At 50.5% G+C, this 25,680-nt stretch overlaps 11 protein-coding genes across 11 annotated transcripts; 7 read left to right on the top strand and 4 right to left on the bottom strand.

Annotated features, from left to right (window-relative positions):
- Positions 1 to 628: 628 nt before the first annotated feature.
- On the bottom strand, positions 629 to 2,272 carry cp9 (putative serine carboxypeptidase; the record flags this gene model as incomplete). The annotated part of the gene is made up of 2 exons (XM_056958434.1): positions 629 to 1,980; positions 2,032 to 2,272. 2 exons carry the CDS (start codon positions 2,270 to 2,272, stop codon positions 629 to 631), a joined length of 1,593 nt encoding a protein of 530 aa, XP_056807824.1.
- A 1,353-nt stretch (positions 2,273 to 3,625) lies between these two features.
- On the top strand, positions 3,626 to 5,570 carry N7506_009142 (TCP11 family protein; the record flags this gene model as incomplete). The annotated part of the gene is made up of 2 exons (XM_056958435.1): positions 3,626 to 4,525; positions 4,587 to 5,570. 2 exons carry the CDS (start codon positions 3,626 to 3,628, stop codon positions 5,568 to 5,570), a joined length of 1,884 nt encoding a protein of 627 aa, XP_056807825.1.
- Positions 5,571 to 5,948: 378 nt separating this feature from the next.
- N7506_009143 (uncharacterized protein) lies at positions 5,949 to 7,358 on the top strand (the record flags this gene model as incomplete). Its single annotated transcript, XM_056958436.1, has 1 exon — positions 5,949 to 7,358. The coding sequence occupies one exon, from the start codon at positions 5,949 to 5,951 to the stop codon at positions 7,356 to 7,358; it is 1,410 nt and encodes a 469-aa protein (XP_056807826.1).
- A 1,472-nt stretch (positions 7,359 to 8,830) lies between these two features.
- On the bottom strand, positions 8,831 to 10,264 carry N7506_009144 (uncharacterized protein; the record flags this gene model as incomplete). The annotated part of the gene is made up of 1 exon (XM_056958437.1): positions 8,831 to 10,264. One exon carries the CDS (start codon positions 10,262 to 10,264, stop codon positions 8,831 to 8,833), a length of 1,434 nt encoding a protein of 477 aa, XP_056807827.1.
- A 1,668-nt stretch (positions 10,265 to 11,932) lies between these two features.
- N7506_009145 (nicotinate-nicotinamide nucleotide adenylyltransferase) lies at positions 11,933 to 12,806 on the top strand (the record flags this gene model as incomplete). The annotated part of the gene is made up of 2 exons (XM_056958438.1): positions 11,933 to 11,961; positions 12,005 to 12,806. The coding sequence occupies 2 exons, from the start codon at positions 11,933 to 11,935 to the stop codon at positions 12,804 to 12,806; spliced, it is 831 nt and encodes a 276-aa protein (XP_056807828.1).
- A 143-nt stretch (positions 12,807 to 12,949) lies between these two features.
- On the bottom strand, positions 12,950 to 13,479 carry N7506_009146 (uncharacterized protein; the record flags this gene model as incomplete). The annotated part of the gene is given in 2 exon segments (XM_056958439.1): positions 12,950 to 13,398; positions 13,413 to 13,479. 2 exon segments carry the CDS (start codon positions 13,477 to 13,479, stop codon positions 12,950 to 12,952), a joined length of 516 nt encoding a protein of 171 aa, XP_056807829.1.
- Positions 13,480 to 14,010: 531 nt separating this feature from the next.
- On the top strand, positions 14,011 to 15,156 carry N7506_009147 (J domain-containing protein; the record flags this gene model as incomplete). Its single annotated transcript, XM_056958440.1, has 2 exons — positions 14,011 to 14,242; positions 14,300 to 15,156. The coding sequence occupies 2 exons, from the start codon at positions 14,011 to 14,013 to the stop codon at positions 15,154 to 15,156; spliced, it is 1,089 nt and encodes a 362-aa protein (XP_056807830.1).
- An 823-nt stretch (positions 15,157 to 15,979) lies between these two features.
- Positions 15,980 to 19,446, top strand: N7506_009148 (ubiquitin-ubiquitin ligase UFD2; the record flags this gene model as incomplete). Its single annotated transcript, XM_056958441.1, has 5 exons — positions 15,980 to 16,009; positions 16,088 to 16,731; positions 16,782 to 16,992; positions 17,045 to 19,286; positions 19,340 to 19,446. 5 exons carry the CDS (start codon positions 15,980 to 15,982, stop codon positions 19,444 to 19,446), a joined length of 3,234 nt encoding a protein of 1,077 aa, XP_056807831.1.
- A 773-nt stretch (positions 19,447 to 20,219) lies between these two features.
- N7506_009149 (3-oxo-5-alpha-steroid 4-dehydrogenase family protein) lies at positions 20,220 to 21,297 on the top strand (the record flags this gene model as incomplete). The annotated part of the gene is made up of 2 exons (XM_056958442.1): positions 20,220 to 20,330; positions 20,377 to 21,297. 2 exons carry the CDS (start codon positions 20,220 to 20,222, stop codon positions 21,295 to 21,297), a joined length of 1,032 nt encoding a protein of 343 aa, XP_056807832.1.
- A 287-nt stretch (positions 21,298 to 21,584) lies between these two features.
- On the bottom strand, positions 21,585 to 21,927 carry N7506_009150 (uncharacterized protein; the record flags this gene model as incomplete). The annotated part of the gene is made up of 2 exons (XM_056958443.1): positions 21,585 to 21,752; positions 21,802 to 21,927. The coding sequence occupies 2 exons, from the start codon at positions 21,925 to 21,927 to the stop codon at positions 21,585 to 21,587; spliced, it is 294 nt and encodes a 97-aa protein (XP_056807833.1).
- A 2,088-nt stretch (positions 21,928 to 24,015) lies between these two features.
- Positions 24,016 to 25,401, top strand: N7506_009151 (putative solid-state culture specific protein; the record flags this gene model as incomplete). The annotated part of the gene is made up of 2 exons (XM_056958444.1): positions 24,016 to 24,170; positions 24,522 to 25,401. The coding sequence occupies 2 exons, from the start codon at positions 24,016 to 24,018 to the stop codon at positions 25,399 to 25,401; spliced, it is 1,035 nt and encodes a 344-aa protein (XP_056807834.1).
- Between the last annotated feature and the right edge of the window lie 279 nt (positions 25,402 to 25,680).

Consider the following 25,680-nt stretch of genomic DNA (forward strand, 5'->3'; position numbering starts at 1 on the left):
GTCGATCTATTCTGAAAATCATGGGCCACGAGAATTCTATCATAGATGTGATTGGATTTTGGGCGGGCTTACTCAAACACCCTTTGATCTGGGTCTGGGTGTCCGATATGATCTGTGTCTTTTATGCATTAGCGGGTTGGTTTCAAGGATTCTGTCGAGAGAACTAGGGTATGTTCAAATAAGTATTCAATCGCAGAGACTTTGTAATTTCTTTTTTGGCTTTGGGGAAAAAAAGAGAGATGAGATCAAAGCCCATTCATTGGGCTATCGTCCACGGAATCATGGCCAAAGCCGTTTGAGGATCTGCGCTTTCCAACCGTCCAAAGACAACTTCTAAGGTAGTCAAGTAGGTAAGAGTCTTCCACCACCTGCAGAGTGAGCTTGTGGTACGAGCCTATGTCGCCGCTTGGGTCCATGGGCAGTCTTTCAAAGAAAAAAGGGTTCCTCCAGTTATGAATCTTTATTATCATTACCAGCCTAGAGCCCAGTCAATGCACCGCGAAGAAGTATTTTGAAAAGCTCGTTTCTCTATTGAAAATGATTCTTCTAGTCAAAAATGAAGTTCTCCGAGCCACCCACAATACAAAGTATAGAAATAATTAACCCTGACCAGCTCTCTTTCCGACGCTCAACCTGATTTCGCGGAAACCACCACATCCCTCACGTAGGAGAACATCTCTCTAGGCTTATTGATGAACACACTGTGTCCTGCACCACGGAAAAGGTGATATGATACCCCACGTTCTTCAGCCCATGTACCTGCCGCTTTCGTCGAATCACTGGCAGCTGAGAGGGCCGAACTATGCGCAGATTTTGACAGCTTGGTCTTGTCAGGCGCCGCATTGTCAGCGTAGAACGGCTGACTTGGTGGCTTCGAAAGGCCTTGTGCGCCGCGCCACGTCATATTCTGCAGCGACAGCTCAGCGCCAAGATGATTGATCAGCATATCCCATTCTCCAGAGTAGAGGTGAAGCGAGATGTTGTGCTGTGTAATCAGAGATGGCAGGAGAAAGTATTCCGGTGGTACAGGTGACTCTGCTGCCAGCAGAGTTGCCAGAATCGTCGAGTTACATGCGCTGTAGGGCCCGTTGTCATGAACGTGCAGTGCAGTCTGTACTTCTGCGCGACTGAAGTATTCTGCTAGTAGTGGCAATCCGGAGATAGAACTGCAATCGTGGGATATGTCATAGACATCGTAGCAGCCACGGGTTGAGCTGTCTTCGGCCTTGGTGGTCAGGTAATCCATTGCCGTGGAGAATGTGGCACAAGGGCCGTAGCAGGTTGAGTTGAAGATCGAAGTTCGGACTTCTTCCGGGGTTGTTGGTCCTATGTCACAGGCGGCGTTGAGAGCATTCGTCAGGTCACGACGTCGTCGCTTGAGATTGAAGTATTCAGGGTTCCCGGGAATGTGAAACTTCTTCTGTGGAGGATAGGCGGCAGACTTTGCTAATACTTTGTTGAAGCCACAGCTTTCGTCTGCTTCGGAGAAGACCGAGAGAATGTCTTCTGGTATTCCAAGAAGAGCTGATTGGGATCGGAGGTATCTGCCCGTGGCGACTGATGACATAGCTGCTCCATTTCCCCATGATCCATCGCCCAGGGATATAGAAGCAATGTTCAAAGGGACAGAGGTGTTGCTTTTGAGAAGCTGGGATGTGATGTAGGGAATGTAGATCCCGGCGTATGACTCGCCCATCAGGTGAATCTTCTTTGATTGCAAATGTGGGAAGTATTCAAAGAAGCCAATTAGCCAAGCTGCAAAGTCTGTTGTAACCTGGCCGTTGTCGCGCACGGGGTATGGAACACTGGCCGTGGACAAACCAGTGCCGACAGGCTGATCAACATAAAGCACATTGCCCAATTGTGTCCATGAGTGAGGGTTTCGGACAAGATTTGTAGAGTTTCCATCAAAGGAGAAGGGGCCATTGCCTGTCGCGAGGCCTATTAGTGATGAGCAACCTGGACCGCCGTTGAACCAGACTATATATCGTCAGTAAACAATCATGCCAATCCGTTTCCCGGTAGGCTCACTGATTAAGTTGTCGTCATAAACTGGCTTTTCTGATTCAAACAGCCAGAAGAAGATATCATTGTCCTTCTTGGCTCCTGGAACAGGAATCCGACCAGCCCAGCTCGGCGGCAATGACGAAATCCCAGGTAGAGACTCTACTTTGAACGGAGCTGCTTGAGGATAATCAAGACCCCGGGTGAAGACGATGCTAGGCGATGCCCATAGCAGATTGAAAAAATAGAGGAATGCAGGGATGTTCATCGTTGCAACTTGTGTCCCACGTAGAACGGCTTTCTTGGGTCGATGATCGATATTCCTCGGGGTGGAAGCCGTAGGAATTGTACTCCAGGACGCAGATGCAGATAATTTCCCACGTGGAATCCATGATCCTTTTTATTTCTTTTTGAAGTTTGGAACATGTTGGTCATTTGGGTTATTGAGAGAGGGGGTGTCCATGCCGCATATGGGTGTGAATAGGATCGGAGTTGGAATCAAAGCCACGAGTTGATTCGGGAGTTCGGGAAGATGTAGGGTTCAATAACCAATTGGAAGTCTCAATCATCTTGATCCACGGAAGACTTAATACACGCTGCGACGGAATAGACTCAATTGGAAACTTGGAATTGCTGTATTGGCCAGGCTTAGGGCTGTCTCATCAAGGGATAAATGGAGCCTGATCAATAAGGCATCAAGTAATTAAGGCACCAAGGCCAACAAAATCATCAAAAGCAGCAAACCCATCAAAGCCAGCAAACCACCTCAAACCTGACAAAACATTCCGATCTCGACGAGCAGAGAGATCCGAGGACTTCATCTCGACACTTTGCCAAGGTAATCTGCAAACCAGCTGCAAGTGGTTCCCCGAGAAAGGAGAACAACTCACGTGGCCAGTGCTGGTTTCAAAGTTCAAAGTGAGGCGGATTCCCCCCCCTTTTTTTTTTGGGGCTGATGGAAACAAGCTCAGAGATCGAGATGGAATCAGGAACCTGGAATGGAAGGCCATATTCCCAGATCTCGGCAAATGGTTCTGCTCGCGGGTAGCAGCAGGGCTGGAATGTGAGATGTTGAACCTGGTTGCGTCCACCCGAATCCGGTAGATCTGGATACACTCAACTATATCAGTTCATCCCGGTCGTTTTACCAATGCTTTTTTTTTCTTTCCTTTTCCCTCTTTTCTTTTTTCATTCGCTTGATTTGCTACCTGCACTGGGCTTGTTTGCCCTGAGGCTATACCTCTTTTCGAAGAGACTCTTTGTTCCAATCCCTCTTTATACTGGTCCGGTCTCTCCAAGACCCTTTTCGCAGTACTCCTTATTTGATAACATTTTATTGATTTTAATATTTTCGATATCTTAATTTCCTCCCTTTTTTCACCGGTCTTTCGGAACCACGAGGCGAGACGCAGAGGCAAATCCTCGGCTCCACTACAATTGACAGCTCACTTGCATCACTTTTCGGTGACTGCGGATTGGCTGCCTGCCTGAGGCAAACAGGGGGTTTCTATCTGGTGAGTTGCAGATCCGCCTTGCGATTTGGTGCCTGGCGCGGTGTCCCCAAATCTTCTTTAATCTGACTTTCTCGGTAGGGGAACCGTCAGACATATCGTCTTTGACGATGGATCTACAGGGAAAAGAAGCCCGAAAGGAAGAGGGCGCTGAAGGGCCTCTCGAGGCGTATGGTGCTGGAGGTGGTCGTTCAAAAGAGTATCACAAGAACGAGGGGCGCGATTCTCACAACCACGATGACCGCAATTCGATTAATCCGCTTCGTCGTCGCCGGCCACCATTTTCATACCCCCATGGACCCCAAAGGAGCCCTACAGCTACCGTGACTCGGCCTCGAGAGCCCTCACCGTCACCAGAGGCCATCGGCATACCCCAAGCTCTGGGATTATGCTCCCGCGACCAGCGACTCCTTCGCAAGGCTCGGAGGTCTCCACCTGTCACCAAGAAGACGCTCAGCGAGCTAGATTTGCCCTGTATCATGGGAAACATCAATCTTCGGATGGACGCTAATTTCGACCGGGATCTGCACTTCAAGCCCGATCTAGACGGAGAGAAGGGCAAAAGGAAGAGAAAGGAAGCCGCGGATTATTGGGACTCGTTGGCCTCGGAGATTGCGATTTACTCATTCCGTGCCCTCTGTGCAGACACCGACATCGAGGATGTGGCCTCGAGTGACGGCACTCGACGCACCTTCGATCCCCGTTTGCCTGCCCTGTTCGAGACATTACAAGACGTCATCAAGACCCTTGTGCCAGAGCGAGATCACCCAGCTGTCATGCAGAACCTCGAGGTTCCATTACTCATGCAGCAAATACGGAAAGGCGTGTTTGACATGCTGACTCTTGCCACATGGCTTGCTGCCCTTCTCAAAACACATTGTGCACCTATGCGCGACGAATGGGCAGATTGCATGGTTGAGCAGATCAGGAAGGGCTCACAGTCACAAGACCCGAAGGAGATCGTCAATGGCTTACAGACACTGTTCGCCATCTTGGAAGCGATGAAACTGGTATGCCTCCCCATTGAAAGCTCCCTCAATCAATACACACTTGCTCACATTTGTTTTACAGGACGTTGCCAACCATCAAATCCGAGCGTTCCGTGTCCTGTTAATCGAGGATACAGTTCCATTTCTTCAAGAATACTTCAAGGGTAAGATGAATCGGGGTAGCTTCCAAGTTGAACCCGCCCGCGAATGGTACCTTTCCGTGCGGTCTCAGACTCGCCAAGAAGACGCAAACGACCAAAAGGCCCCAGTCGAGATAGACGACACCCTCAAGCCCCTTGAAGCTCTGTTCCGCGGAATCTCCGAACAATTACTCCAATTCAGCTCACCGGCCGACTTCCCGGAGACCTTCCTTTTCGACTCGGAGCGCCTCTGGCAACTCCGCTCAACCGTCCAAAATTTAATTAACCTCGATATCGCGTGGTACATCTTCGAGTCATACGTCAACAAACACAAGCGGTATCTCTCCGCTCCCGCAGAAACCTATTCGACATTCCGCTCGCGCATCTGGTCCCTCATGGAAGACGGCATGGATCTGGAAAACCGCATTGTCGGAAACCCAGATCTCAATGACGACAACCCCGACTACCGCGGCGGGAAGCGCTGGACTCAAAACATGCGTTGCATTGCACTGGAAATTGCTCGCTTCGCGTGTGCGGCACTGCAGCTTGACGCAGTTGTCGCGGACGATGTTATCGCGCCCATTGAGGAGGCTTTAGAGTGGCACCTCACGCATGAGTCAAATCTCTTTGCTTACTTCCAGGAAGGCATGCGTGAGAAGATTATGTCTGCTACACTGACTGCGGCGAAACGCTACCTGCCCCTTTCGCCGTTGGCAATCTGTGAGTCGCAGCGGGTCTCGCCGTCTGCGGTTTCGGCTGGGGCGGGATCGGCGTCGGCGCAGCCTGTGACTCCACAGCAGCTGGACATTGAACGGATAGGTATGCGTCTTGCTCACATGGGTGTTTTGCATTGGCGTGTTTGGGCACCACTCTTGTATCTCCGTGATGAGATTGCGACAGCGGAGCTTGAACCAGCGCTGATATAACCCCGACCTGACTCTCTCCTCAGTTTGATTACTCTGATTTTCTTGTTCCTTGATTTCCTTCTTGATTTTTTTTTATTTCTGCAAGCAAGTGTTCTGCCATTCAGCGCCATGCATAATTTGCTTTTAGGGTGGGACTTTTGTGGTTTAATTCAGGAGTTTGCGGGCCTAAGGGCATGTTTTATTCTTTATTCTGATTCATGGTTTTCGGTGTTGTGGGAAATAGAGGGAGCATATTCTACCTAGTATCGACAGGAATTATATCAATCTAACTAATACTGAAGACAAAAAGACCAGTGTATAGAATTGTATAGTTCGCCTCGTTGGAACGGGGCCGCGAACGTAAAATGGCCCGTGCACAACCCCTTGGGGATTCTAAAAATGGGCCAAGCAGCGCAACGGTTGCAACCTTGCAAATCCCACCACCTCAGCCCGAAATCGGAGCTTCGATGCTTGTGTCCCAAGATCGACTTCGCAGGCACAAACACGCTTCCCAATGCGTGTCTCCACAGTACTGTGTCCCCCCATTGGCTCACAACCCTGAAAGCAACACAATTGCAGAGCCTAGCGCGAGCAACGGGCATCCAATCGTCTGGAACGAAAAGCCTCCTTGTCGAACGCATTGCAGCACAATTAGCGTTACAGCCGGGTAGTGACAAAAGGGTTGCCAATCCCACTGGTTCCATCCCCAGTACCAACGCCAGTCAAAATCCCAATCGACATGTCGACAGTGCGTCGAAAGCAAACAACCATTCCAGTCAGAGTTCATCTACATGCAAGACCCTAAATCCACACTCTGGCTCAAAGCCATGGAGTATTCTCAGTATCGACATGGGGATTCAGAACCTGGCATTCGCACACCTGCATCTTCCCCGCTCCGGTGCAACTGATTATGCAAATCCACGAGTCCCAGTGCTCACAGCCTGGCATCGATTAGCAGTATCCGAGATCTCGAGTCTCAACCTGACAGGCAATGAGAACATTCAAGCCAGGACATCGCAGCCCAAATTGTCGGATATGCTTGCGGAGAAGCCTGCGAAGAAATCTACTAAATCAACGTCCAAATCAAAGGAAGTAGAAAACTTCTCCCCAGATATCTATGCTGGAATCGCATATAATTTATTAAAATCACTTTTAACGGCCTACCGCCCAACGCACATTCTCATTGAGCGTCAGCGCTTCCGCTCAGGCGGTGCCAGTGCCGTGCAGGAGTGGACGCTGCGGGTCGGCGTCTTTGAAGGGATGCTGTATGCAGTTTTGCACGCACTTCGAATGGAGAGAGGAGATGTCATTTCTGTCCAAGGCGTCGAGCCAAAGAGAGTAGTGAGATACTGGCTTGAACCGTCTGCCAGAACTGAAGATAAGAAGCTCAATGCCCGCGAAGTCAAGAAAGCCAAGATTGATATCGTTGGGAAGTGGATTTCTGCTGCGCAGGATGCATCTTCCAAACCGCAATCCGAGTCCACAGAAGAGACTCAGAAATTGATCCCCGGTATTGCTTCGTCAGAAAAGGTCTTTTTGGCAGATGCAGCTCACTCGCCCGCTCTGAGTGGTGTTGTGGGTGAGTATATGAGGAAATGGCGGGGAGAGTCTAAGAAGAGGAAGCCTCGTACTGTCAAGGGCACGTCATCAGCGCCTGGCCCGGTAACAGCGGCTGAAGAGGTGGCTGTCGATATTGGCAAATTAGACGATCTGGCAGATTGTTTGTTGCAGGGTGTGGCATGGATTGAGTGGCAGGCCATGCGAGAACGCATCGCACAGGAGGGACCTGAGGTCTTGGATGATCTATAGCTATCATCAAATGCAAGGCTCTAGATCAGTTAAAGTCATATATCACTACATAGGCAGATGTCTATCTGCCAGGGACAGCTAGGAGCTAGTTATGTGAGATGGGAGCTGCATGTGACCATGTCATGCAGCCCCACGATGATTCCATCGGTTCATGAAGTTCATCAAACTCCCTGGCTGCAAGAGCTACCGACTCTCTCTCTCTCTCTCTTAGATAAAATGCTGATACTGTTCTTGAGACAATCCAGTGAGGCGAAAGAGGTCAAATCGAAAAACGAGGGGGGGGTTTATACGAACTCTAATTAGTCTGTGCCTTCCAAGAGTAGATTCAATCATTCAGAGGGCACTTCCTGCCGGAGAATCTCATACAGGGTGGTTGTGTGCCGTGGCAGCCACAGGTCCAATGGGGAAACAGCACAGCGAACACCAGTATCCGGGGAAAGTGTGTGGAACTAATTCCACCAGGGCACTCGACAACCATGGAACAGACCAAACCAGACTCTTCTAGTTCAACTGGTGCAAAGGCTGATATTGGAATCGGCTGTGCTGTCGGTGGTCTGGGATTGATCGGGGTCCATGCATGGCTATGCCCAGGTGGATTCACCGAAAGCGAGTAGCGAATGCCGAAGTAGATGCCATGAACCAGGATGATGTGGCATGGTTCTGGGAGCTCAGGGCAATGACGGGCAAACTTGCCCGTGAGCCACTCCACCCCTGACATGGTCACTCTTACCATTCTCACGGTTTTGATCTTGCTCAAGCTCGCGAGATCCAGGTGAGAGCTCTATAATATCAGACGCGATAATGTCAAGGTTACTCGAGCTCATGAACACTACATATCTCATCAAGACTACAAGAGCCTACACGTTTCCAAGGTTGACGAGATATGGGGTATGGGCAAAAGCCTCAAATCAATTCAAGTCTCTCCAGGAATTAAAGATCACCGATACACTCCCATCGGATCGGGTTTCTACCTGGAACAGAACAATTCAACGCAATAGATTAACGAAGATGAAAATCCATGAAAACAGAAATTTTGCACAAAAGAAAAGGAATATCCCCAAGGGAGAGCGTCACCTATGACGAAGCAAAGAAAAAGTTCCGAGTGCAATGTAGTATGAGCGGATCAAATCACATTGGATAGAAATGGGACGCAAGGAAATGACACAGCATGTATGTGGTACAGCCCAGTTGTAAGATCCGAGCTGCGAAACGTACAATGAAAACCCGATAGCTGCCCACAATGCATGACAAGACCAGCGGAAGAAGGTAAAGTGAAAGTAACAAACATAACAGAAGCCGAAGCGTAGATAAGAAGTGAAATCGAAAATGTTTGTACCGAAACTTGGCAAAAATAGGTACAGGACCAGCGCGCTTCGGCGCGAGTAGAAGGGAATTGGAACTTTCTCTCGGATCGTCATCAGGCTCGTAACTCACCGCTTCGAGGTGGTATTCCTCTCACATGAGCGATGTGATTAGATGAAGTGGCGGCGCCAGTTAGCAAGGACGGGCTTGCCGCTGGGGGTACCGCTGGGAGCGGGGCCACTGGGGGTGGAGGAAGGTCGCACGCTGGGTGAGGCGGAGGGAGTGCGGGTCACGAAGCTGCTGGAGGGGGTGGGAGTGCGAGTGTGGGGAGTGTGAGAGTGAGCACCGGGAGCGGGAATGCGAGTAGTCACGCCGGTGGCGGTGGGGAGAGGAGCGACAGGGGCAATGGAGGAGCTCTGGGCACCCTCACCGTTGTCGTTGGAGCCGCTGTCGGCACCACCTCCCTGGTGGTTGACGGGAGCAGAAGTCTCAGCTGCGGCAGCAGTCACAGTCTCGGTAACGGTAGCAGTGACGGTAACGGGGGCGCAAGCACCAGAGTCACTGCCAGATCCGCTGCCAGATCCGTTGCCAGAGCCAGCGGAGCCAGAGGTGGTGGGAACCTCAACAAGAGTGATAGTCTCAGTCTTGGTGGAGTGGATAGTGGAAGTGTTAGTCTCGGTGGTGTCCTCGGCAGCCTTGGTCTGGTTGTCGCCAGCCTGACCGGGCTTGGTGACGCTGGCCTGAGCACCAGTAGCGGTGACAGTGTGCTCCTGGGTGTAAGTACGGTAGATGGTGGTAGTAACAACGCTAGTGGAAGCACCGTTGGTGACGGTGTAGGTCACAGTCTCAGCGCTGGTGGTCACAGCCCCGTCACTAGGAGCGGCAGTGGTAGCGGGAGCAGACACAGTGCTGCTCAGGTTGGCGGAAGATCCAGAGGGAGTACCGGAGGGAGTACCAGAAGGAGTTCCGGAAGGCTTGACACCAATGGGGGTGCGGGTGAGCACAGGCTTGCTAGAAGAAGCAGGCAGGATGCTAGCGGAAGATGAAACGGCAGCGGAGGAGCTGCTGCCAGCACCAGCGGAAGCACTGGAGGGAGCCACGGAGGGAGTGCTAGAGATCACGCTAGGAGCCGCGGAAGAGCTGGCCACGGAAGAGGAGCTAGCAACGGAAGAAGAGCCGACAGCGGAAGAAGAGCCGACAGCGGAAGAAGAGCTGGCAACGACGGGGGCAGAGCTCGAAGCAACGGGGGCAACCGAGGAGGAGCTAGGAGCCACACTGGGGACCACGGAAGGAGCACTGGGGGTAGCAGAGGGAGCACTAGGGGCCACGGAAGGAACGCTGGGAGCCGAGCTGGGAGCGACAGACTCCACGGAGGAAGTGGCAGCAACCGAGGGAACGGACGAGGACTCCTCAGCGGGAGAGGGCTGCTCGGGAGCAGGTGCCTCAGGAGTAGGCACCACGAGGACGGTGGAGGTGGACTGCTCGGCCGCGCTGACGGAGCGAACCTGGTGAACGCGACGAGCGTGAAGACCCTCGTGAGTAGCCTGACCCATGGCAGCGAGAGCGGCCACGAGGGCAATGGAGACCTTGTTGATAACAACCATGATTGCTGGTAAGGACGGTGAAGGTTGCGAGTGTTGACGAATTCGAAGATCTCAGAGAGAGCGAAGGCGAGCTAAACAAGCAGAAGGAGCCGAAAGAGTGTGGATGCGAATTCAGAAAGAGCGAAGTCAATTCGCAAGAAGAAAAAAGAATGTAGGGCTTCTCTCAGAGAGCAAAGTGTCAAGTCGCGCTGCAAGCTTGAAGAAGTAAGAAAAGAAGAAGGACAGGAGGGACAAGGAATGATATTAAATTCATTTCGTTAGATTAAAGATTAAATTGATAAATTGATAATTCGATATAACCAAATTAAACCGTCTCGGTAATACCAGGGAGTATACAGTGCTCAATTGGGCATATTGTACAGTATAAAAATGTGCCTACACTTGAGGAAAGTGTAATTGTATGAAGTACCCCTCGGCTGGTAACGGTTCCAAGGTTTGCCTCTGCTTTGCGTCTGGTTCAAGTGGGGCGTTTCGGTAAGCCACTCCACTCGTCTCAGGCACCCAAATTCCATTGGTCCAGCCGAAGTCACTTCGTGCGTTTACATTCCGCCAGGGGCCAATCACCCAGCCCGTGCCAGCACAATTCACCTTTAATCTCACAGATGTGATGTCTGTCGTGGCGGTGGCCTCTCAGAGTCGGATTCGGAGATATTGAGGCGTTGAAGGCGTCATACCGTGCTCTCTATCCCTGAAGCTAAGCCCATGATGACTTTGTTAAACGGTTTTCGGGCACAGACTTTAGGGCTGTTACTTCGTACAGACTACATGGCGCGACACGGTGAATGCCATCGAGGGTTTTTTTATTATTCTATTTTTTCTTTGCTCTGCCACATTTTGCCTCCCCAAGATCTAGATTGCAAAAGCACGGGAAGTTTCAGTAGTGGGACAATACCGGTATTGGTGTATCCAGCCCTGACAGCCGATGGTTTCACATTGAACGCCCGCCACCGACGGGTAGGCTTTTTTCTCATTTCGCGGGATTTCATGGTCGATCTTGGACGGAGTATACCAGTGCAAATGCCAAGTCTACTCGTATACTCTGGCCATGGCCATTCTAGAATTTGCTAAATGGAGTTTCGAGGTGATCTTCAAATCTCAAATGCCGTCTTGGTGGGGCACATCTATCATATTGACACGGAGATGATCATTTGGGACCTGAGAGCACGAGCCCGTTCTATAATTTTTGGGGCCGTTTCATTTCCCATGCTCTTGGACACCTGGATTTTGAGTCATTTCTTTTGCTTCTAAGTCTGGTTGCCATTTGTCTCAATCTCCCCTATGCTGTCATGCCTGGTCCAGATCTCGTGCTGAAGATCCGGAGCTCCGGGGCCGTGGAAATTGACCAAAATATTGCATCATCCACAGGGTTCTTCGAGTACGGAGAAGCTTTCCAATATGAAACGTCCGGGTCAACCTTTCTCACCCTGCCCCCTCAACACCCTGGCCCAGGGGTTGACTGAGATCGAGTCTGGGTTCTTAGCGAGCTCTCACGAACCATCGACAATGAATCCTAGTGTGTTTGGTCTACTTCCTAGTGCGAAGTATATCCGCATATAAACCGTGGGACCGTGGAACTGCCAAGGCGGTGATGCTCTATCTTATCGCGATAACAATCGCAACCACCCCGAGGCCCATACGGACTACTTCGTCCGGGTAGATGCAATGACAATGGCCTCATTTCAATCCCTCCGAACCCAGTACGCATCTCTACTGAAGCGTTTCCTCTCCTCCACAAAAGAGTTCGAGGTCCTCGCCACCGTTCCCCCCCGACCACTCCGCGGAATCAGAGACACTGTATGTCTTAGATTCCTCCTTCAATCCCCCCACCCGCGCCCACCTCCGCATAGCCAGCACTGCCCTCCTGGAGAATCCCAAGCCCCGTCCCCGCCTCCTACTCCTCCTCGCCACCCAAAATGCAGACAAACCATCCAAGCCCGCCTCATTCGAGGACCGACTAGCCATGATGGACCTGTTCGCCCGAGATCTCCGTGCCCGCCTTGCCGAATCACCAGCCTTCGCCGCATCCGGTCTTTCCCATGCCATTGAAAACCTGCCTTTAGTCGATATCGGCGTTACTAGGAAACCGTATTTCGCTGATAAGGCTGCGGCGATCGAAGCTTCGGATTCTTACCCTGTCGCATTGGAGCAGGTCCATCTGACAGGCTATGATACTCTGATTCGTATATTCAATCCCAAATACTATCCCCCAACACACACCCTGCAGCCTTTGGAGCCTTTCTTGTCAAAGCATCGGCTGCGCGTGACTATGCGACCAAGCGATGAGTGGGGTGGAAAGGAAGAGCAGCTCGGATGGCTGGAAGCACTATCGAGAGGCGATCGGGATGCCGAGGGTGCACAGAGCGAGTGGGCAAAGCGTATACAGTTAGTCGAGGGTCGATCTCCCTCCGATCCGCCTGTGAGCTCAACCCTGGCCCGTGAAGCCCTGCAGTCCGATCTCGAGGATCTGAAACGCCTGGTGCCGGACCAGGTTCGGCAATTTGTTTTGTCGGAACATCCGTATGCTGGAAAAAGCAAAGCGTAGACACTGTCAAGTTGGGAGAGACTTTGGAAGAGCCTGACAGTATGCAGTATAGACCAATTGAAATTGTATGAATAAATGCCACCGACGCCAAGCACGTCTCAGCGAACGTACACCCCGACTTTTTAGATACTATATCGTACATATCAGTGCGCGGAAGCCGTGGGCGCCACGACTCCTCGCTCTTCAGACAGCGTTTCCCTCACTCGTTCTCTTCCTCCCTCTCTCTTTCCGAGAGTGTAGGCGAGTCCGCCGCCAACCATGTTGACCAATGCCAGACCCATGGTCGCACCGCGCACAACGCCCCGAACACCGAACTTCTTCACGAAAGGCTGACGACGACGCGCTGCAAGCAACAGGTACAATCCTGACCACGCCGCGCTCATACCGGCGGTATCCGTCTTGAATCCTTGCAGGTTCGCATAACTGGTGAAGAGGAGGGCAGGAGGGAACAGCATGGGGAAGAACTGGAACGGCTTCATGTGCTGCGCCGCAATCAGCGAGGCGAGTAGCGTGGGCGGGAATGAGTTTTCTACATCGACGTCAGTGGTTGCTCGCGTGTGGAATGACTGGAGCTCGTGCTGTGTCCAGGTCACTGAGATAACATACCACCCCATGCGCGGAAGCGCTGGATAAGCGTCTGCTTCGTCTCCTCGATCGACTCGTCGTCCGCCATATTGGAAGATGTTCGTGGGGATTTTATTGGACTTGGGTAAGATCGGTCTAGAGCTCTGGAAGACCAGGATCGTGATACCTGCAGGCATATCAATAAGTCAATATGCACCCAAGGTATGGAACAACAATTTGGACAACTCACAATTGAGAATTAGGCTTCAAACAAACCAGATTGTTAGGTTGATTGAATTGAACTGGAGTTATGTAACTTATCGCGATGTCTAAGCGCAACTGACGTTCCGACGCCTTGGCAAAGACACCTAAGACCACGCTTTTCCCTCCGGTTCAAGCCCACCGAATCAGCCACCTCTGTCGCTCTGATTCCGCTTCACTTGCATAAGGCCGACATTCACTTGTGCCAGGCCACTTTTCTCTTTGACATTTCTGTCCAGCCCCATCGTCGGGATTGGATCCTCCTATCCGCGATCCCACGCCACCCAACGCCCTCCACGATATCCCTGACCCCCCTCTCGTCTACGGACCCAAAGCGAAGCTCACTTAATCGAGTTTATCGCTTCATATAATCCTCGTGATGCCTTCAGACGCGCGCGACCACAAGCAGGGGAACCAGGATCGCAAATACACGGATGATCAGAAGGCAGCCGTTCTTCGCATCAGAAAATGCCAGCCCACTGAGTTCTACGAGATCCTTCTAGTTCAGAAGTCGTCAACGGACAATGAAATTAAGAAGGCTTATCGCAAACAAAGTTTGTTGACGCATCCCGATAAAAACGGTTATGAGGGTGCCGATGAAGCGTTCAAGAGTAAGTTGGATTGAGTCACGACAATGACTACATTGGGCCCATGCTTACCCACGGTAGTGGTTTCTCGTGCTTTCCAGATTCTTTCCGACGAGGATAAGAAGTCAAAGTACGACAAATTCGGTGGCGATCCGGACAGCAGGTTCCAACCTGGGCCGAGTGCTTCGAGCGGCGCGTCTCCCTTCAGTGGGTTCGGCGGTGGTGGCTTCCCTCGTGGAGGCGCTGGATTTGACGAGGAGATTTCGGCTGAGGAGATGTTTAACCGCTTCTTCAATGGAGGGTTTGGCGGAATGGGAGGTGGGTTCAGTCCTTTCGGTATTCCTATGCGCACCGGCGATTTTGTTGCCAGTACACTAACGATGATATGTGATAGGGGGCCCCAATTCGTCTTCAACATGGGCGGAGGTCCAGGCTTCCGCGTGCACCAATTCGGAGGCCAGCAGCCGCGTCGTCGGCCTCGTGCAGCGGGCGCCGCTACGCAAGAAGCTCCGCTAGACGGCCGCAGTATCCTTCGTCAACTACTGCCACTAATTATTCTCTTCGTTCTGCCTCTTCTCTCCTCTCTGTTCTCTGGCTCCTCGACACCATCCGGTCCTTCTTATCGATTCGATACCCCTGTCTCCCCGCATACGATGGGTCGCACGACTCCGAAGCTCAACCTGAATTACTTTGTCAACCCGCTGGATGTGGATAACTTCAGCGCGCGAAATTTCCGAGATCTAGACACGCGTGTCGAAATAGAGCACGTCAGGACACTACGGAATAAATGCGACAGCGAAGCACATGAACGGGAACGCAGATTACAGGATGCGCAAGGGTGGATTTTCCCTGATGTTGAGAAGATGAAGAAGGCTCGCGCGATGGAAATGCCGGCTTGTCGGCAATTGGACTCATTGAAGACGAAGGGGAGATTCTAGATGCATAGATGGTCGATTTGGATCGCGTCTTGCTGTGGCATCTTCGGTCGGAGCTTGCATTTTACTCGGTCTAATCTCTATTAGCACACCCGCAACAAGCGGCGTCTGGCGGAGTTTCGCTTCTTATGTACATTGACTTTGCTTGGGATTACAAATGTCACTCATCGTGCTCACTTCGAGTCAACTCTATTGGATGTCTACTGGAACCACTTCTTGTGGAGGCGTAGATAGATGATCTCCAACCTTAGGGTATGTACTACGTAGTATAACGAGGTCCTTCCCGAGGCCCTTGACATAGTTATACACCATTGAATGCAAAACCGAGTACGACAGCCATAGACAATTTTATGGGGCAATAGAGAGGTTAGCAATGGCTTATTTGTTCCTAATTAGTACTAGAAAATTAACCGAAGATATGAAGTGACAAAGCCCAGTGCCTGTCGAACACAAGGCGAACACAATTTTCTGTTTTGGTGATGGGGACGAGACTTTTTCGGTACTTCTCTCATGCGGGAGTGACCGCGCCTTCACCAAGTACCCTTTCCGTATCCCACTCCAACTTTTCCCTTTTGCTTAGTCAAAACCATCACGCCGCTCCGATCAGAACAAAGTCGAGCGAATCTTGGCGATCACCACAGAATCGTCAGCATTAACACACGCTCCGCCCTCATTTTGGCGCCTCTGGTCAATCGTTGTCCCCACTTTGAATAGGACGATTTATCCCGCTTTTACGCCTATGATTCCCACACGTCCAAGATATTAAGATTTCGCCGATCTACTGGACTAGCCAACAGAACTACGGCTTGTCCGAAGGAAAGGCACAATGTCGGACACTCTCTCCGATGCGGATAAGGTCAGTTCACGACTGTAGCCAAAAAGACCTTATATATCCCCCGACTTCAATATACTGACGTAGATACGCCATGTCCAGATTCGCAACAAGCGCCTAGCAAAGCTCTCAAACCCCATCCAGACTTCCGGGGATGGAGCTTCCGATTCAGCACATAGTTCGGCCCAAAGCTCCCCAGCACAATCGCCCATGTCCACACAGTCACCGTCAAGCTTTCACAATGCGCCGGCTCCGCAGCAGTCAGAGGGTAAACGCATAAAGATCACACCTTCAGCATCCACGCCAGAGCGATCACGTTCCGCAGCCCCATCTGCCCCTCCTTCCGCCCCAAGTACTCCCCCACCCCAGAAGATCGAGACCATCGAGACTTTTGAAGATCGGACTTTGAGCGCAGTTTTCAGATTGACACTCAAAGAGGAGGGCCAACGTGATATCCATGGGAAGCGCACATACTTGCCTGGCCTGCGGAGCGAATTGCAGAATGAGGGCCAGGACCTGCGTATCAAGGTTTCGGCGCTAGACCAGGCCTTGCTGGAGGCTGCATCATTGGCTGAGAGACAGCGGCCCTTGGATTATTTGTTGCCATGCTGGAAACGCATCACGAAGCTGTCCAAGGGTCTGAGGCGTAGCGGAGATGATGACCCGAAGTATCAGATTTTGGTCGAGGCACGGCGCTTATGCATGAGTTATTGTATATTCGCGATAACCATGCCCGAGATGTTTGGGTGAGTTAGTTGACAGTCGGGCCGCGAGTAAATGCTGACGGGAGTTGCAGGGGTGAATGGTCCCAGGATTCATCGCTAGCATCTTATCTGCTTGTCGACCCGGAGGATGACAAGGGAATAGATTTTGAATTTATTCATGAAGCCGTCCGTCGATTTGACGAGGACGATACCATCAAGCCCGCTTTCATCTCGGCTGTTGAGCAGCTCAGTGCGCAGCTTGCTGAAAAGGACGTCAATGATGACTATAAACCCTACGCTATTGTAGGTTATTCAACCCACAACTCCCAAAATTTCCTTTAACATGTGATTACAGGCTTTGCGGAATCTTGTCCGCCATGGATCAATTGCGGTAGCAATCACGGAGTCGGATCTCTTCAACCACTCCAAAGACCCCGCTCAATTTGAGAAGGTCACCCTTCTGGGTCCTTGGTTCCGCTTGTCTCCTCTCCAAGCTAACGTGACCATGACTTATTTCTCCAGCCCTAAAACCCGTGATCAGGGTTACATTTCCAATGCTCAGCGATCACTTCGGATGACACAGCAGATGCTTAGCTCTGACTTACTCGATGTCATTAATCACCTGATTCGCGCCTCGAAAGAGGCTCGGGACCGAGTGCTAGACTGGTTTGCTGCTGCGATGAACATCAACCATAAAAGACGTGCCATGCAGGTTGATCCCGAACAAGTATCGTCTGATGGCTTTATGTTCAACATCACAACCTGCCTCGACCAGCTCTGCGAGCCTTTCATGGACGCGGCCTTTACTAAGATTGACAGAATTGATGCGGATTATCTGCACCGAAACTCTCGGGTGGATATGCGGGACGAGACTAAGATTAACGCTGACCAGCATGCCTCTGATGCTTTCTACTCAAAGAAGGTGGATGGAACCTCGAATTTCATCACCGAGATATTTTTCCTGACGGTTGCCGCGCATCACTACGGAAGTGAATCTTTGACTTCTAAGATGGAGCAGCTCGAGAAGGATGTGCGACAGATGGAGTCCACAATCACTAAATTCGAACTCGAGCGACACCGTTGGTTAAACAACCCGGTTCAGCTGCGCACATTCGACCAGGCACTCAAGAAGTATAAGGACAAGCTTGATTTGGGAATTGCTCTCAAATACAGCCTCCAGGGTGTGTTGTTCGATGACCAGTGGCAGGCACGTTCTATGCTATTTATGCGGTACGTCACCGTGTGGCTTCTGAGGGTCGCATCAGGCAAAAACTTCCCCAAGGAACAACTCAAGCTTCCTCTTCCAGAAACACAGCCAGATATCTTCCAATGCCTGCCGGAGTATTTCCTGGACGACATTGTCAGCAATTTCAAATTCATCATGTGGTGCATGCCACAGATCATAACTGCCACCCAGGGCGATGAACTGGTCATGCTGTGCATCACGTTCCTTGAAAGCTCCGCCTATATCAAGAACCCCTACCTCAAGGCCGGTCTGATCTCGATCCTGTTCCGAGGCACCTGGAAACGCCCTGGTGGCGCCAGCGGTGTGTTGGTAGACCTGCTCAACTCGATGCCGTTTGCCAACGAGCATCTTCTCCATTCCGTCATGAAGTTCTACATCGAGGCCGAGTTCACAGGAGCACACACTCAGTTCTACGATAAGTTCAACATTCGTTACGAGATCTTCCAGATCATCAAGTGCATCTGGCCAAACACCCTTTACCGCGAGAAGCTGTCCATTCAAGCGAACCAGAACCTGGACTTTTTCGTTCGATTTGTCAACCTTCTTCTCAACGACGTGACCTACGTGCTCGATGAATCATTTGGCGCTTTCAAGACTATTCACAGCACCCAGGCTGAGCTTAAAAACAACGGTGACACCATGGACGACGCCACTCGCCAACAGCGACAAGAGCACCTCGCGTCAGCGCAGCGCAACGCAAAGAGCTACATGCAGCTGACCAATGAGACGGTCGCCATGTTGAAGCTCTTTACCGAGGCGCTCGCCGATTCTTTCACCATGCCTGAGATCGTGCAACGTCTCGCAGACATGCTGGACTACAACTTGGACGCCATGGTCGGCACCAAGAGTTTAAGCCTGCGCGTCGAGAACTTGCAGGAATATGGATTCAACCCTCGTGCCCTTCTGAGTGAGATCGTTGATGTCTATCTCAACCTGACTGGCAAAGAGAACTTCATTCTGGCCGTTGCTCGTGATGGTCGTTCTTACAAGCCAGCCAACTTTGACAAGGCAGCTGAAATTATTCGAAAGTGGTCGTTGAAGTCCCCCGAGCAGCTCCGCCGCTGGGCCCAGCTCCAGAAGAAGGTCGTTGCCGCGAAGGAAGCGGATGAACAGGCGGAAGAGGATCTCGGCGAAATTCCCGATGACTTCCTCGGTAGGGTCCCTGTCATTATCAACCCCGAACAATTGCTGATGAATTTAGATCCCCTTATGTACACGCTCATGGAAGATCCAGTCATCCTTCCTGGCTCACGGATCTCGATTGACCGTGCGACGATTCAAGCTCATCTCCTTAGCGACCCGCATGACCCCTTCAACCGTGTCCCCCTGAAGATGGAAGATGTGGTTGCTGGTAAGATTCATCTCATTGGTCATTTGCTATTGCAATTACTCACAAAATTGCAGATACCGAGCTCAAGGCCAAGATCGAAGCCTTCAAGAACGAGAAATTGGCTGGCAAACGCAGGGAAATGGTACACCAACAGACTGACCAGATGGACATATCATCCTAGCTGCACTTGGGAATACTTAGCGAATGGACATTTGAGCATTCTAGATAGAATCTTAATAGGTTCAAACTCTTTCGCAGTGTCACTAGTAATTTCTCATTGGGGACTAGTCTTCCCTTTCACTATCGTGAAATACTGTCACATCCATAGCTGTTAAGATCTCACCTGCAGCCTTTAGCACTAAGACACTAATGCAGCCCCCCCCCCACGCCGGGCCCGATCGACACCATATCTTCATGCACGAAGCCTAGTATTTAGGCGCGAAGAGCCTAGAGTTCCGTGAAACGCCCATTTGAAGTGATTTTATCTACGGACAATACTGTAAGCCGGATTGAACGGTCCCAACCGGACCGCGGATATCACACGAAAATGGGGATTCATTGCCGTCGCTCAAATACATGAGACAAAGCCTCTTCCAGTGCTGCAGGATACCGATGTCGATGTTACAGTCGAGCTGTGTGTGACGTGTGCTTCGGCTCCAAAGCAATGCATTACCGTGTTCGGAGCGTTTACACTGGATGCGCCAATGACCGCCTTGGGGGCATGGGTGATGTAGAGACTGCACCGAATCGATCCCACGTTTCCAATCCATGTTTGTTTGAAGCAGAGGTAGTTTGCCAAGATGCTTTTAAGCCCCTGATAACAAACAATCTTGGGAGAAAAAAAGCAAAGAAGAGAGCTCAGAGACCCACCGCCTTTACGTCACCGCAGATTTAAGCTTTATTTACTTCTGCAACCTTCTCCTCTTCGCATCTCTCCACCTTTTCTGGCCTATCATGGATGCTCTTTTCTCTATCTGGGAGGCTTTGCCCTCCATTTCAAAGCTGGCGCCTCCAGCTCCAGGCGTCTACACGGCAATTCTGCACTATTTCCAATACTTTCCCTTGGTATGGCAACTTGGACACACCAGAGAGACAAACTGACAGAGTATAGATGACCACCATCATATGGTTCCTGCCATGGCATCCCGCAGGCAAGACCTCCGCAGACTCTGTCCTCAACCTCCCAGGCCGCATCGCCTGGTGTGCCATGGAGATCGTCGGTCCTATCAACCTGATCTACAACCTGATGCTCCCATCTATCTACTCCCCCTCGATTGCTGATCTCCCAGCATCAAATATCATGGTGGCATCTTTGTACTGCATCCATTACTTCAACCGCGCTATCATCTCCCCTTTCTTTTCAGCGCCCAGCATGTCCCCAATCCACCTCTTCATCATGTCCTCCGCCATGCTATTCAACTGGTTCAATTCCTCATGTCTGTCGGGCTGGTTGCGCGGTTACACAGTCCCAACCATTCCGTATTACGAGACCACCTCTCGTTCCGCCTTGGTAGACGCCATCCCCACCATCGGCATCATGACCTTCATCATCGGCATGGCTGGCAATATCTACTCCGAGAAAACGCTGTTCAGACTTCGACGTGAAGAAGCCGAGAAACGAAGCAAGAAAACAGACAATCCCGGATCAAACAAATTTTCGAAAGTTTACGTCATTCCCCCGGCCCAGGGTGTCTTCCGCTACATCCTCTACCCGCACTATGTCTTTGAGTGGCTGGAGTGGATCGGCTTCGCTCTCGCTGGTACCGCCGTTGTCCCGCTGTCTGGTTTACCACCAGCCCCTTCGGCAGCTACTACGCCCCCTTTGCGCCTTGCCCCTTGGTTGATTCCATTCGCGTGGGTGGCTGGGAAGCTTGCTGTGCCCCTTCCACTGCCAGCCGTTGTTTTCGTCATCAACGCCGTGACAAACATGCTGCCTCATGCGCGATGGGGCCGAGTGTGGTACGTTGAGAAGTTTGGAGAGAAGGCAGTGGCTGGAAGAGGTGCCGCTGTACCCGGCTGTGCGTGGATGTGAGCACTGATTCCAGGGTTGAACTGTTTTCATGATTGTTCATCAAAAGAATGAATTTCAATAGCTGGCTCTTTTCTAAGCAATAATACCATACCTTGAGTACAAAACACAGAGTATTGGAGATGCTTGGGCACCATGTCCTCAGAGATGAGATTTGATTTGAAATCCATATCCTTAGTACACCAACTACCAAACAGCAGTTCAAGATACTAGCTAGCTTCCAAGGTTGCTTCCAAGCCCTGGAGGTATTTCCAACCCAGACACTAACATCACCCTGGTTCTCTCGATGTCTAGGCGTTGTTGTAGCAGGGCGTGCGGCCCTGGGCAGTAATCAGAGAAGCACAGGCAAATGAGCCTCCTGCATTGCACTTGGCCGGAGTATCTTCGCCCGACTGAAGTAGCCGGCTGGCACCTGAGCAAAGCGTGGTACAATCGTAGGTGTCGCCGGTTTGAGCATTCTGGGGATTGAGTTAGCTCTGTCATATCCAGCCACATTGAATCCCTTACTTGTCCATATAGACAACAATGCGATCCGTCTGAGAACAAGCACTGGCATTGCTTAGAGCCCGAGCATGTGGCTGCTAGGCTCATGGCTGCGGTGCTGAGGACGAGGAGTAGACTGAAGCCTTTCATGGCGATTGGTTGGAAGATGAGGGATAAACGGAAGGCAGTATGGTTGACACTGTACAGATGGATGAATGTCCTCTTTTATAGTGGCCTTGACTCAGTATCCTTTGGTCAATTGACTTTACAATCACATGCAACACTTAGCAACGCCCTTTACTTAGCGTCCTGATATATGACGATCCTTGAATAAGTGTCTTTTTAGAGGAAGTGAAATAGATTGCGGTCTCACATAATGATTGTCGTATCATATTGTTCTCCACGGGAGATCTTACGTCTTCGCCGACTCCAGGGTCTGAAGTTCATTGCAGGCAGTATGACGCGATAGAAAGACTGCTACAAATGGACCGACTCGCCCAAACATACTGGTTTCTTTTGCTCAGTAAGACTTTGAAACCTCGGGATCAACCCATGTTTATCGGCAAATCCCAATATATAGTGAAACATGTGGACCCAAATGATCAGCACTAGGGGACGACTCCCCTAGACGAGAGCAGATCTACATAGATCCTTCAGTTGAAGGTTCAATCCGTCGTGAGCGAAGAATCCTGCGAGCAACTATGGGGCAGACAAATGTGAGCGGCCTGTGAGGTCAAGAGAAGATTGCATGAGAGGTCCCGGTTGGTCTTGGTGTAACCCAGTTCTGTGGTAGCGACCGGGCCGGTCCACTTCCAACCGTTTGGTCCGATTTAAGCTTCAGCGCGTCCGCTATGGGATGCCCGGTGATAGTCTGATAAGGATCCCCGTGAAAAAAGGGCTCAATGCTCATCTTGACTGTTGCTTCAATAGTTATTCATTCGTCTTGCCAAAAGGTTTACATCAAGATATGCACACCATCATTGGATTATACTTCTCCCGAGCTGGCGTAGATGACTGCACACCATAGATCCGCGTCACCCATCTGGAAACTGAATATGAAAGATTCAGGAGTGAAAAGTGAGTAAGCCGTTCTTCACACACTGAGCCAAGTACCTCGCTGAATGGAGGCTAGAAAACATGAGAATGCAGGCAATCCTCATTCTTAGCCGGGGATTTGGACAATAAGTATTTTGCATTCCAAGATTTCTCATCAATTCGTCGCGCAGCTTTTAGTAATTAGTACTTCCAATAGTTGCCAAGCTGGTCTATGATTCCCAGCTGGATTCTCGCATAGAGTGAGACTTTTCTTTGGAGAGTAAGGGCAGTTTATTAGTAGTTTCAGCAAGCACACAACTTGTATATGGAACTGTTTACCTTTCCGTATGGAGTAGTAATTGGATCTATCATTTAATGTGACTTCGCTCAGAGAAAACTGCAAAATGCCAATTTTCTACCCTTCAATTGACCTCAACCCCTCAAAACTTGCGAAAGATTCGTCCTATTTTACCCAATTCGGGAAAAGCTGGTGGTAAATCTGGCAGCCCAGGGTGCTGCTATTGTGTTGAGATCCGAAAAATAGAAACCGAGCGAGATTTCTGGGCCATTTGGCACTACCCACACCACCGAAGTGTCAGCCGTATGTGGGAATGTGCAAAGCAAAAAAGGCTTGGACCCCGACGATCCTACTCCCTCAGCAGATAACGCCGTTAAGAATGCCTTACGCTCTAGACGCCTAAAGATGGTAAACTGAGGTGTTATGAACGGTTATACCTACTAAAGCAAAACTAGACCGTTAGAGAATGGAGACCTCGTATACTGTGTGCGACAAAAAGATACCTTGCTCCCTCGACACCTCGATCCCTGATGGAACCGACCTTCTTGCGGAGTCCTGCGTGCAGAGTACGGAGTAAAAAAGAGAAAATCCGAAAATGTGATCAATCACTTGGATCGGGTTTCTCCACCCAGCATGTAAAGCATTGTCCTATTGTATATCAACACCGTTGCGGGCGAAAACAATCACCTTGGAATTTCCGCGTTACGTTCGGAATTCTGCACGCTTCATGCACGGTTTCTTGGAAATAGCAAATTCAAATATGACATCACTTGCAGACAGAAGAAAAGGTCGAAATTCACCCGTATATAATAACCCACACTAACTGTCAAGGTTGATGGCGTTTGATCTTCAATGATATTTGCTTTCGAATAAATTACTTTATTTGAAATTTCTCGAAAACCAAAATGACGATTAAGCTATCCCCCAAACCCGTTCTTCTCGATTATACACTTCGGGATTTATACTCTCTTGATGGCGGACAACACTCAGACATCGTACTTGCCTATGCATTGCCATCATCGCGCATTCAAGTCGCGTCCTCACTTCCTTTAACTGGGAAGTACGTTTACCAAAATCCCATGGCCCAGTCCACCAGCAAGAAAAGCCTAGCAACTAGGTTCTTGCGGAGCTCACCCCAGAGATGTGGATTCATAGCTGGAGAAATGTCCTTAATCTTCTTCGAGCTTGATGACGATGGAGAAAAGCCCAATCAAAAGGGCACCCCAACTATTTCTCAGATTGATACCATGGAAATTTACGGACAGCTGGCTCCTCATTAACGACCAAGTTTGAGATTTGTGCGAAGCCCCACAGACATTGATCTTCATCCAAATTCGAAATTATCTGTTCTGAACCCACAAGATGCTCTGGAGCATCTTCCGCATACAATCCATCCCGACATACACTATAGACTGCTGTCAAAGCCAGCACTGGCGCTTTCTGGTTTGCCAACGCCCAAGACGATCATCATTGAAACCCAGATCAAGCCAGTCCAGGTGCATGATCCATGCGCAGTGAACGCGGAAGTTAGGCGTATGCTTCTTCCCCTCTACAAAAAAGGCATTCCCTTTGTTGTCAAGTTGCCACAGGCCAACTCGAGCGAGGGCACATTAGTTCTGAAATCAGAGCACGACCGACAAAGAGCGGGAGAAGTTTTGAAAGACGAGATACGACGAATGATCCATGATTTGCACCCGAAAAATCATCATCTTAACCCCTGTTCTCTGGTTTTCCAGGATTTTGTCGAAGGTGATTGCATGGCTATGTCACTCTTTGTTACGCAAAGCGGTCGATGGGTTTTCATTGGCTGTTGCAATCAGCGGTTTTTTGATTCCGGATTGTGGGCTGGGGGGTGCATCTCCTACCTAGAGCAGCCACAGCTCAAAGCCAACTTCACGGAAATTGGCAACGAAGTAGCCGAGTATTTACATGATCAGGAATATTTTGGTCCAGTTGGCGTGGATATTATTGTGGACTCGAATGGGAACTCTTTCATCATCGACATGAACATCCGAGTGAGTGGTACATACCACCTCGGCTGCCTTCGAAGTCATTTTGTCGAGCGAGGACTGTTTGAAGTACTACTGGTCTCTTCAATCGACCTCGAAGGGAGAAAACATGAATTCCAGCAGTTCTTCGAGAACGAAGTGGTGGAGGGGAGCATGTTGTTTACATCGTGGACAACGAACATGCCGGAAAGACCCAACAACGCTGCCATTTGCGTGGCTGCTGCAGACAAATTTGAGCTCGAGGACCTTGTGACCAGGGTAGAAGTTTTCCGAGTGAACTAATCTAGATCGGTGTCTGTCAGAGAAATGGAGAGAAACCAATCAATTGGCTCAATAGTTACGGAGTACTCTGCAGCTCAGTCAAACCAAATTCACAGTTGAAGAAGGTTCATTCTGTTATATTGAATGCCTCGCCAAGTCTTTCCCGTGGTTTTCCCAGCCGCCCGGGCCGTTGCCGAGTTTTGCATCCCACTCGGCTGCCACTGCAGCGGGGGGGTGGGGCGAGGCTAAGCTTACAGTGGGCCTTTTGTCCCTATGGCGTGGAGTTCGGCGAAGGGTAGA

The sequence above is a fragment of the Penicillium brevicompactum genome (assembly GCF_028827555.1).
Source record: "Penicillium brevicompactum strain IBT 35665 chromosome Unknown utg000006l_segment0_segment0, whole genome shotgun sequence".
In the NCBI taxonomy this organism is placed as follows: Eukaryota; Fungi; Ascomycota; class Eurotiomycetes; order Eurotiales; family Aspergillaceae; genus Penicillium; species Penicillium brevicompactum.